Source organism: Periplaneta americana, chromosome 4, assembly GCF_040183065.1.
Source record: "Periplaneta americana isolate PAMFEO1 chromosome 4, P.americana_PAMFEO1_priV1, whole genome shotgun sequence".
Lineage (NCBI taxonomy): Eukaryota > Metazoa > Arthropoda > Insecta > Blattodea > Blattidae > Periplaneta > Periplaneta americana.
The window spans coordinates 195,067,059-195,079,771 of NC_091120.1; the positions used below are offsets into that span (position 1 = coordinate 195,067,059).

At 33.2% G+C, this 12,713-nt stretch overlaps 1 protein-coding gene across 1 annotated transcript in view; it reads right to left on the bottom strand.

Moving 5' to 3' along the window:
- Positions 1 to 12,713, bottom strand: part of LOC138698894 (uncharacterized) — a 721,865-nt gene that overhangs the window by 138,919 nt on the left and 570,233 nt on the right. Inside the window, exons 3-4 of the mRNA XM_069825087.1 lie at positions 10,900 to 11,033; positions 6,731 to 6,824 (exon numbers count right to left, since the gene is read on the bottom strand). Coding sequence (XP_069681188.1) covers positions 6,731 to 6,824; positions 10,900 to 11,033 — 228 coding nt within the window. The remainder of the gene's footprint in view (positions 1 to 6,730; positions 6,825 to 10,899; positions 11,034 to 12,713) is intronic.

Consider the following 12,713-nt stretch of genomic DNA (forward strand, 5'->3'; position numbering starts at 1 on the left):
TTTGTGCAAACCACTACCACCACACTTGCTACACCCCCTACTACTAAACCCTTTTGTAAGACAGGTCACATCAAGTTTCAAAAACTTATAAAACAAACTTGGCAACGATTTTATCTTCGTCTCTTCTCTCTACAAACTCGAATGAAAATAAAACTGTTTCAAGAAAAATAAATAAATAAAAAAACACAGGCCGCTAAAAAATTCACAAGTCACACAGCTACACACACACGTTTTGCAGTCGTAAGAAATATACCACGTTCGGAGTCTATCGACATGGGAATGACGGACAGCTGGTACAGGGGAAATACGATCTTTTAATACGGAAAACCGTGTTATTGATGTCGCGATCGGCCCGTCAGATCGAAACGTAACACGACGAAATCCCGTGCTAAGATTTCGCAGTCCAGGTTCTCACCACACACACACTCCCCTTTCGAATATATATTGTTTTCCACGTTCTGTCGCTAGGCGGTGTTAGCGGCGCCCGATCGAAGTTCCAACGGTGCTTGGGCGTCGTTTTATTCCCCTCCTAGTTAGGCAACCACCTCACATACCCAATCCCCCCTCCCACACCCTTTAGCACCCCTTATATTACCATTCCCTAAAATTCATCTCCCTATAAACTATGCCCTCACGTGTTTTAAGTGACCTGCCTTCAACGATAGTTCATACTTACTGTCGACAGGGCTGAGTATAAATTCGTACAATTCAGATATTACATCAGGTCGCTGTACAACCCCTCCCACTCTCGCACACGTTGCGAAGGGTTAACGACCTTTCGCCTAGAGATGAGATGTCAACAGAGCCCGCAATTTATGTTTTCTAGGTTTGAAGTTTTGATCGCATTACGGAGTTATAAAGGGAAAAACACAAGTGAAGTGAACAGTTGACATGCGAATAAATAAACAACTCCATATCTAGAATAGCGACATCTGTGTATTCTGTTACGAACTGAATCAAACAGGCCTCGAATGCTCAGTCAATAAGAAGGAGTTGTACAACGACGCAACCAGCAAGAAGGACTTAAACCAACACAATCGCTGAGATGACAAAACGAGAGGCTAACAGAGCATTTCTAAAGTGAGAATTACAGGAGAATCAAGGTACTCGAATCAGCAGTTATCTACTAATTATGTCAAACATAAGGTAATCATTAATAAAATAATGTTAAAAAATTATGTTTGCAGATGGGAAAATTACATGGTGGAGCTAATTTTCGTAGATGATTTACAAGTATTATGGAAAGCTTAAGAAAGCTATTATTTTTTAGGTTTGGGAGTAAATCCCGAAAAGACAAAGTATATGATTATGTCTCGTGACGAGAATATTTTACGAAATGGAAATAAAAATGGGAAATTTATCTTTTGAAGAGGTGTAGAAAGCCATTCCCATATTTATTTTGCGTTTAATTTCCTCTCGAATGTCATTTATATTTCTTAGTTACTATTACTCCAAGATATTTAAATTTTTCCACCTCTTCAAGAGATAAATTTTTAATTTTCATATTTCCATTTCGATATTTTGTCTTTTCGGGATTTACTTCCAAAACTATCTCTTTACTTACTTCAAGTAAACTTTCCTTCTTTTCCCTAAAAGTTTGTGAATTTTATCCTAACATAGACAAGCAGTTATGTAACCCGTTCAAAATGTATCCTTTCGAAGAGAGACGACAATGATTATATTTGTTCTGTTAGTCACATTTTAGCCACAAATAAACAACGTTGTATAACCAAAAATTAATGTATGCCAACCTATACACATGCGACTTCAAAAATAAACCTCTCGTAACGCCTTCGTCAATTGATTAGACTCACCCGTGCAACGCGTGAGTCAGAGAAGTGGCCGGGCGAGAACGGCGTCTCGATTACGTAGCTGCTGCCCTGTTGATGTTAAAGGAAACAACGACCCAAGATTCATAATATTCTCTTTTTTTTCTTATGGACATTTCGACGTATTCAGCGCGATTATCTACATCTACTTCTTTTGCCTTACGACTTATTATGAAAAAGTACATTCAAAATTTTCCTTTTAGTTGTAAAGGGCTGTACACGACAGATGCAATATATAGACGTACTTGATAATATAATATACGCTACAGGTATTGTCCTAACTAGATTTTGTTTTAACTTTATTATTATTATTATTATTATTATTATTATTATTATTATTATTATTATTATTATTATTATTATTATTATTCATGACCAGAATATTGTACGAAATGGAACTATAAAATTGGAGATTTATCCTTCGAAGAGGCGGAAAAATTCAAATAACTGGGAGCAACAGTAACAAATATAAATTACACTCGGGAGGAAATTAAATGCAGAATAAATATGGGAAATGCCTATTATTATTCGGTTGAGAAGTTTTTGTCATCCAGTCTACTCTCAAAATAGCTGGAAGTTAGAATTTTTAAAACAGTTATATTACCGGTTGTTCTGTATGGTTGTGAAACTTGGACTATCACTTTGAGAGAGGAACATAGGTTAAGGGTGTTTGAGAATAAGGTGCTTACGAAAATATTTGGGGCTAAGAGGGATGAAGTTACAGGAGAATGGAGAAAGTTACACGACACAGAACTGTACACATTGTATTCTTCACCTAACATAATTAGGAAAATTAAATCGAGACGTTTGAGATGGGCAGGGCATATAGCACGTATGGGCGAATCCAGAAATGCATATAGAGTGTCAGTTGGGAGGGCGGAGGGAAAAAGACCTTTAGGGAGGCCGAGTCGTGGATGGGAGGATAATATTAAAATGGATTTGAAGAAGGTAGGATATGATGGTACAGATGGATTAATCCTGCTCAGGATAGGGACCGATGGCGCACTTATACTTCTATTATGCAACTAGTTAGGTAATGGTACTTATATTACGCAACTAGTTAGGTAATGATACTTCTATTACGCAACTAGTTGATTAATGATACTTGTATTACTCAACTAATTAGGTAATGATACTGCTATTATGTAACTGGTTACGTAATGAAAACCAGAGATTAAATTAAATTAAATGGATTTTATTTATTTCAAACATAAATATTATTAGTATATTTTACGCACGATTTCGATGGTACTAAGCGTTCAATTGCAGAATTTGCAACATTTTCAATATCTGAATTCTCGCTTGAACTCATTTCAACAATGTCTGTTTATTTCTCCTAGTACTGCGGGTCTTCTGTTATGAACAAAAACCTATCGTGTTTAAAACTAATAAAACAAACATAAACGAATCGCCTCTCGCAAGAAGAAACTGATAATAATACAATCGCCTTTCCACAAAAGTTATGTTGAAAACTGATAAAAGTAATACAATTACTTTTATTAAAAAATTATAATTTTTTTTGCAAGTCAGTACTTTAAGTTTTAAATGCATTTAAAAAAAACAAATTAACATCAATATCCTCAGAAATATGACCCTTTAAATGTTGCATTGTGCGACATTTTTAACGAATTTTAGCATGCAATATTTAAAAAACATGTGGACTTAGGAGGAAATAAAAACACAGTTGTAGGTTTATTAAACCCATAGAGTTGGTAAAAAAAATATAAACGCAATCAGAAATATGAAGGTCAAAATTTGTATAATTTTGTGCGATTTGACGTGGAATGACTCACATACATACATACATACATACATACATACATACATACATACATACATACATTACTATGCTATATTTTTGTCAAAGAGTACAGCTACACAAATATTATTCTAATTATTCTATGCTCTTTGGTTTGTTCTTCTGTGGTTACAAGGCAACCATCATCATAAAATGACAGTCGATACGAACAGCTGTTAGAGGGGCGGCCATTTTTTCTATACATACCACGCTTAAACAAGGAGTTTCGTGTATATAACTACTGCAAAGCAATTCCAATGTATAGTTACAGACTGTTTATACATCCATCGCTTATGCATGGTTTGTTAGTAACGTTTTCTGCCGACACTCTGCATAAGTATCGTATAAAAACTATACACTGTTTATTAGTTAATATATCATGATTACCAACTTAGCCATATCTCAGTTCACGGAGTCGGTACACAGGTGATATGTTAATTGTTATGCCATCACTTGTATTGTGATTATGCAACACCCCGACCGAGTTCCGCCGTTTCTAGGTCATCCCCTCAACAGGTCGCGGCACCATGTGCATGATTTAACCTGGATATCTTATAACCCACACAACAGGTCACCTGTCCCACTGAGCTGGACACACAGACATCAATAATTCACATCAAGCTTCGTTGTGCCTGCCTCATCGACTGGCGTTTTTAAGCGGATTAGACTTAATTCCCAAGCTTGCCTACTAATTGGTCATGCGCTGTGCCATATTCGTGAGAATTAATTATGTCACGTTACAGGGGATGCCAATAATATTACACAGTATCAAATATCTTTTATATTAATATCAGATTACGAGGTAAATCTCTTCTAAAAATGCTAGGACGTATAGAAAACTTATAGGGCAATTTATAGCAGCGGAGAAAGAAACTAAAATTAATACAAATTAGTAATAACTATTACATAGTAACAAATATAAATGACACTCGGGAGGAAATTAAACACAGAATAAATATGGGAAATGCCTTTTATTATTCGGTTGAGAAGCTTTTATCATCTAGTCTGTTGTCAAAAAATCTGAAAGTTAGAATTTATAAAACAGTTATATTACCGGTTGTTCTGTATGGTTGTGAAACTTGGACTCTCACTTTGAGAGAGGAACAGAGATTAAAGGTGTTTGAGAATAAGGTCCTTAGGAAAATATTTGGGGCCAAGATGAAGTTACAGGAGAATAGAGAAAGTTACACAACACAAAACTGCACGCATTGTATTCTTCACCTTACATAATTAGGAACATTAAATCCAGACGTTTGAGATGGGCAGGGCATGTAGCACGTATGGGCGAATCCAGAAATGCACATAGAGTGTTAATTGGGAGGCCGGAGGGAAAAAGACCTTTGCGGAGGCCGAGACGTAGATGGGAGATAATATTAAAATGGATTTGAGAGAGGTGGAATATGATGATAGAGAATGGATTAATCTATCTCAGGATAGGGACCAATGGTGGGGCTTATGTGAGGGCGGCAATGAACCTCCGGGTTTCTTAAAAGCCAGTAAGTAAGTAAGTAAGTAAGTAAGTAAGTAAGTAAGTAAGTAATAACTATTACACTTTCACTACGTCATACTACTACTGACTAACAAAACGGTACGGAACGGCGTGTTTCAACAATCATGATCGCTTATCCTACAATTTTTATCACCTCCCTAGCATTTGTTTCTTTGTTTGCCAAAATTGTACTTTCAATATTTTGTACCTTTTAAATGATTAATGTTTATTTAATCATCCTTAATTAAACATTTTCTATCGTTTATCTTGCTTATATTATTTAGGTTATGTTTAGACATCGGATTTTTAGGCACTAAAAATTGCAGTTTTAGGCGCCTAAAATAAACTCAAAATTTGTAAAATTAGGCTCTATTTTAATGAAAATAGGCATTTTAGGCACATCAAGGTATCATACTTATTTCTTTCACTGAAATTTTAGTTATACACTAAAATACGCACAAAAAAGTATGTTTAAACATTAAAAAAGAATACTATATTATATTTATAAACAGAGCTGAACAAATTTAATATATTGAAACTAATGAAATGATGATTATTGATATCAAGATTACTCATTTTAAGTTATTGAAATTCAGTTCCATGTTCAGACTTTATTATAATTATCTGCACAGTACACCACCAGAAATTGTGATTTTATGACACTCTGAAGGGCAGTACAGCTAATCGGTTTCAGACCGAAAACAGTCATTTTTATAGTATAGTATATCTCTGAATCGGTAGCAGCACATGTTGTGATTGTTGCCTGCTTCAAAACTAAGGTTGGTTCTTTGTCGGCATTTATGCCTCCGAACATGTTAAATTCGGTGAAATCTATTGCGAGTGTCGTGAGATTCAAAACATTTTGTTTCCTTTATCAATGGTTTCATGGCCGGTGTGAAGCAAACTTTCCACTTTTTAAATGCCTTAAATTTCGCAGTGAATGCATGTGTAAATTATAAAAAGTAAGAGTAAAATGCGAAACTTTACAGTGAGTTAGGCATTTTTAGGCTAATATTAACAAATTAGGCTCTAATAACCGTTTTAGGGCATTTTAGGGCACTATAAAACTCTTTGAATACCTTTCAATTTCCATGAAACACAAATATTAATAATTATTTTTACTTTTCTCCTAAAGAAACAAAATAGGCATTTGCCCTAGAATCCGATGTCTGGTTATGTTATAGCTTCTGCACATTCTTACATTGTGCTGATTGATAAATCCTGACACATAAAACGTTGCCTTGTCTGAAAACAAGAAGTTTCCAAGAAATTGAGGGTCTCTGTCAATAAGTTCCAGCATTTCAATAGCGAATCTCTGTCATCGTGGCCTGTCATCTGGTTTTAATTGTTGAATAATTTGCACCTTGTAGGGATACAAACGAATTTGCTTATGAAGCACTCCATACATAGTTGAAATCGGTACATTGAACTCCCGGGATGCATGGCGAATTGATTTTTGAAGACTTCTCTGAAATTCCACTCTAATTTATTCAATCTCCTCTTCTGAGACACGTCGAGGAGTACCTCACTTTGATCGAACTGTTCGTTTGTACGTATAGAAATGTAGATCAGTTTAAAGCAAGTACTATAATAAATGTGGCGTAAAGTACTCACCTTGCCGGATCCACGGTTCTTGGAACAACGAAGCACTCCGATGGCATGTTGGCGATATTCCTTCTCCAGATGATCGTGTTGGGCTTGGATGCGACTGCAAACAGAACAACACTGTTGCCATGGATACAAAAAAACACAAATTTAACGCTTTATAAATTTCTGTAGTAAATAATAGAGTAAAGAAAATATTTCTAAGCTCTAAAAAATCCTTTAAACTAAACAATTCAAATTTGGTGTACCTCAAGGCTCAGTACTTGGGCCCTTCCTTTTGTCCATTATGGTTAATGATTTGTTCAATAATATTAAGGCTCTTGTGATGTTTATATAATACAAATGACTCTACCTTCATTTCCACAAATAAAAATCTTCACCAATTTAGAGGAATGATTAATGTAGTCTTTAAAGAAATTTAGTTGTTATTTTATAAAAACGGTTTCTTACTAAATAAGTATATAACCAGATGATTAACAAGTGAAAATGTAGGTTTTTATCTAAACAAAATTGCTATGGAAAAAAAACATAAAAACTCACGTACATATGTGCAAAATGTTATCTAGAGCACGTGCCTATTACGACGCCTAGTCAATAGTGCTCCATACAATTAATGGAGACAAGTTTATTTTGGAGGCTTTAATGCAAAAAATGTCAAAGTCCACTTTCTTAGTTTTGTAGAAAATGAGCTTTGAATATTTTGAATATTTGCAGACTTAACAATTTCCTTTTAAATAAATTAAGTCTGGTTCCATTAAACACTATCCAACCAATGGCTTTGCTTGAGAAATAATTTCCAGCCAAATGTTAAGGCTTAAAGAAATGGACTTAAGCATTTTTATCCACAAATAATAGAAACTGATTTTTAGGCCCCCCCCCCACATAATGTTTTAATGTATTATTTCACTTTCACGTAGTTTCTTATTGTAAATTACATATTTTTGCAGCATACCTACATACTGTCCACACCTGTGGAGTAACGGTTAGCGCGTCTGGCCGCCAAATCAGGTGGCCCGGGTTCGAATCCCGGTCGGGGTAAGTTACCTGGTTGAGGTTTTTTCCGGGGTTTTCCCTCAACCCAATACGAGGAAATGCTGGGTAACTTTCGGTCCTGGACCCCGGACTCATTTCACCGGAATTATCACCTTCATATCATTCAGACGCTAAATAACCTAGATGTTGATACAGCGTCGTAAAATAACGAAAAACCCAACTACATACTGACTATAACTCTAAGAGGCTATTTTGTTTAATTTTTTTGGGTTTGTAATACAAAATTATTGTTATTTTTTCTTAAACGTAGTATTTTTATTACGCTGTAACTCGTATATTGGCATAAATTACATATTTTAAGGTGCATCTACATGCTGTTTTTCTAACTATTGATATCATTTGTCAGTCACATTTTTTAAAAATTTGATGTTTCATTATCATGAACTCAGCTATGGATTATACAACTAAACTTGACTTCTCGGGCTTGAATGTATTTGAGCTTATGCAATATTATATAAAATTAATTTACTTATTTTCTTTCACAAAATCAACTTATTTATAAGATACAGCATCACTTTTATAACAAAAGACAAAATTTTTCCCTCCCCTTTACATGTTATAGAACATTTGTATAAAATCATAGGTGTTATTATGGTTACTAGAAAGTATAATATTGTGTTACAAAAATTTCCTGATATTTGTAAACTGAATATTCATAGATTTAAGGATTGAATAATAGATTTTTATAGAAGAGCTTTACAATTTTTTATTTTTAATCTTCCCTAATATTATAACAAATAATTACTAAATGGTTCTAGTTTGCTTTTACTGGTTTTGTTTTACTTTAATTCTTTATTAATTTTATATAATGATTACTAAATAATTCTGTTTTGTTTTGACTGCATTTTGCTTTTTTGTATTTACTAATTATAATTAATAATAATTACTAAATTGTCCTTAATTTGATTCTACTGCATATTGTTTTATTTTTACTTTTGCTCTCTACTGATTGAAGACCCGAATTTCCAAACATCCCAAGTTCAAAATTTACCGAATTTGACTTTTTCCCTGATATATTTTTTTTTGTGCATAGGCTACCGTCCTGTAAAAAATACCCCAAGTACGATTCTAAGCCTGTGTATTTCAATTATAAAAATATTCATTTCAATTATCTTATATGGCAAGCCTTGCTTTCATGAAAAATTTACTTCAATGGACTTAGAATGTCTGTCAATTCAGGTGTTCGATTATAATTAATTACTGAATGGTTCTATTTTCTTTTCACTACATTGTGTTATTTTATTTTTGCTCTTAACTAAATATTACAATTAATGATTACGAAATAGTTCTACTTTGTTCTTGTTGCATTTTTTTTCTTTATTCTTTACTGGTTATAATTAATAATTACTACATGCTTACATATTTTGTCTTCACAACATTTTGTTTTGTTTTTTTAAGGGGAGAGGATGGTATTTTTTGGAGAAAAATGAGTAAATTAAAAAAAAACATTCTTTAAAATACTGTGTGATATGTGTGGAATGCATAGGATAACATTTTGTGGGTATTTGTGTCCTTACCGGATGTTGAGTCGCCACTTTTAAACTTCATGCGTTATGGATTTTTAAATTACATGCCCGCTTTTATCGGTTTCCAGTAACTTCATTTTTTTGCTGCATTTCCAGACAAAAATGGATATAATTTCTGAACTATTAAAGATACATGCACGAAATTTAGAACACACATTCTTTAGACTATTAGGAAACCTTTCCCTGTAACAGAATTTTGTTAATTTATTTCATTTTAAAAATACGTCCGTTTGTTTGCAAGAAAGGTAATCAGAAAATTGTTATTAAATTTTAATTGTTTATTTTACAATCGTAAGGACTAATATCAAAATTCTGTTACAGACAGTTTGTAGAACATGCTTTTGCAAATACATTGCAAAAAATGTTTGAATCTATCTTTAAAAACGGTTAAGATATATCGGTTTTATTACAATCCTGCATTGGGTACATTTTTTTTTTCAAATTTGGCCCCCCAAATAATTTTTTTTTTTTTTCAAAATATTTTTATTTGGTTCAGTTGCCACAGCTATGAACTCTCTACATACAAAAAATTAATATTTTGCACTAAATAGGAAAAAAGTTAAAAAAAATACCATCCTCTCCCCTTAAGGGTATATGTACGTGAACGACCACAAATATTATCAGAAAATGCAGGCTCTAAATATCCTTAATTTTATAAGGAAATGAACTCACAATGGACAAAAATTACAAGGTACCACAACAAGACTTATTAGAACTTAAATATCTGATAAAATATAAAAAAGTTACTAATAATATTTTTTAGAATTCACTTTTTACTTTAAGTTAAATTTTCCAAAATTTGAAAATTTTCACACATATTATTTCATAAATCCACAACCATCAGAGATGGAATTATGAAATTTTGTACACTGATTTAACATGCATTTATGCAAAAGGTAGACTAAAATGATGCCCATTTCTTTGAAAATAGAAAAATTATGTCACAAAACGTCATGTAAATGTTAATATATTTTGTATAGGACAAATAAAAAATTAATTGTATTAAAATAAACAACTCTACATGTCTGAAAGTAGTCTACTTTTCAGAAAGAAGTGTTTATTACATGCAGGAAAAATATTAAAAATGTCAGAGAAATCATAACAATATTATGGTTACTAAATGATGTACTGCAGAATTTTTTGTTTTGTTTTGTTTTTTTTTTTCATACTTCGATAAAACTGGTTTGAAAATATTATTAGTAACCTTTCTTTATAATTTTATCAGATATTTAAATTCTAATAAGTCTCGTTGTGGTACCTTGTAAATTTTTGTCCAATTGTGAGTTCATTTTCTTCTTTCTTTTAGAAATTTAGAGCCTGCATTTTCTAATAATATTTGTCGTCGTTCACGTACATACACCCTTAAGAGAAATTCATTGATATAGGCTATTCTGTAGTCTTCGTAAATATTTGCAACTAACTCCCTAACATGTACTATACTCTTCGGGATCTATTGTAATTTAATGTATATTTTTGAGTGAATAATAATTTATAATATTATTATTCTTCAAAATCTGACGCACATTGCTGAAATCGGTCGTTAGTTCAGTTTTGCAGTGACAAGTAAGTGTAGGTGGAAGTAGTTCGTGGTGTACTCACGAGATGGCAATGATGAGCTCCTGCTTCTGGTGCTCCTTGGCTTTGATGGAGCCGCCCTCTGCCAGCGCCACCTGGAGTTCTCTCTGGAGCACGCTGAGTTTGCGCCGCTCAGCTTCCAGCAGCAGACTGGTTACCTAGCAACCAAAACACGTGAGGTCAGCTCCACGTCCAATGTGGAAGGGAAGGCGTTGCCAATCATGGCACACATTACAAATTCGTTAGTATTCAGGAAACTGTTCCGGGAAACAGTAAAATCAAATTGTATGGGATAGAGGCGTTGTAAATATCAGAACAGCACCTAACCGAACGAAACACAGTGCTTATAAATGAAACACTGAAGACAATACAGCCTATCGATACTGCAGACGTTGACAAAATGTAAAAAGAGAGTTTCATATAGGGTAAAGGTTAGTAATATTGTGACAGTTCTTTATGAGAATTTAGTACAATTTTACTGAGCGAGAGGAAGATCGGTTTTTTGCATCAACCTATTAAGGGAATGTTCGTGGACAAGTTTCTGCACAAAACCGGTTTTTCTCTGGATCAGTAAAATTGTAATAAATTCTCAAAAGAAATTATCACAATTTACCAACCCTACTGTATATACACAGTGAACCATAAGTAGTGTCATTAAATTCAGGGGGATAGTCTTTGGGATATTTCAATTTAATACAATGTTGCTCGTTTTTCCTTCCTTGCCGAGAAAAAATTGTTTTGTGTGAAACATTTCACACCGTGTTTTGGGAAAGCCATTGATTGAATTCCCAATATGCTCAGTCAATTTAAGGAGTTAGGTACAGCTTACAGACGTAAAATGTTCGGAAATATTCAACATTTTTTCCTTCCATTACTGTATCTTGTACAACAATGAAAATTGGTATGTGTAAAACACGTCCTTCTACTATATGAAATAGTAATATACGTTACAAGAGCGATATGTTGATGTTTTCATGGTCGAGGAAAAGATTGAAAAAGCGAAACGTAGTTGAGCTTTCTTAATTTTCGAGAACATGAAAACAAACATACCGCTCGTGTATCGTACATTATTTTGTGCGAAAATCGTTTATTACATACCTGAAAGACGAATTTCTAATTAGTTGCAATGAAATCTCCATCTTGGTTTCTGTTTAATGACGGCAACTTCGGAAAACCAAAATATCTTTCTTCAACATTGTTGGTATAAAATGTTTTCTGTGTTTATTATACTCCAACAGGCCGTGATATACGTCTGTCTTTTTTTTTTCCCCCAGTCTATAAATGCGAACTTAAAACAAACGGTAAGGTTATGTTATGATTTATTTTTCATTTTAATATTTGAACAATATTATTTATATAACATATTGCAGTAATAACATCGGCATCTGGAATCTCGTTGATTTTTTCACGTCTTCCTCAATGTTACTTGTATCAGGAATGCAATAAGTTTAGTGGAGTAGTAGACTTTACTTAATTTTTGCAAATATCTAAAAACAATAATTAACATTGCAATTTAGGTGAAATTGCAGTGGTAAGTTTCCAATTTATAATTATTACTATGTTAAACGTCTCTAAAAATAATATGTTAAAAGCCTAAAGCAGTAAAATGAATGTCGAGCTTAAGCGGTAAGAAGAGGGAAATTGTTATGTGTGTTACGTTGGGAATACTGAATGTGGTATTTCACACTTACCGCGTACTGGTTCTGTGCGGAAAACAAGCAAATACGCACGATCTCGCACAAAAGAATATTTTTAAAGTAAAAATTATATATATATATATATATACATATATATATATATATATATATATATATATATATATATATTGTTTTTCAAAA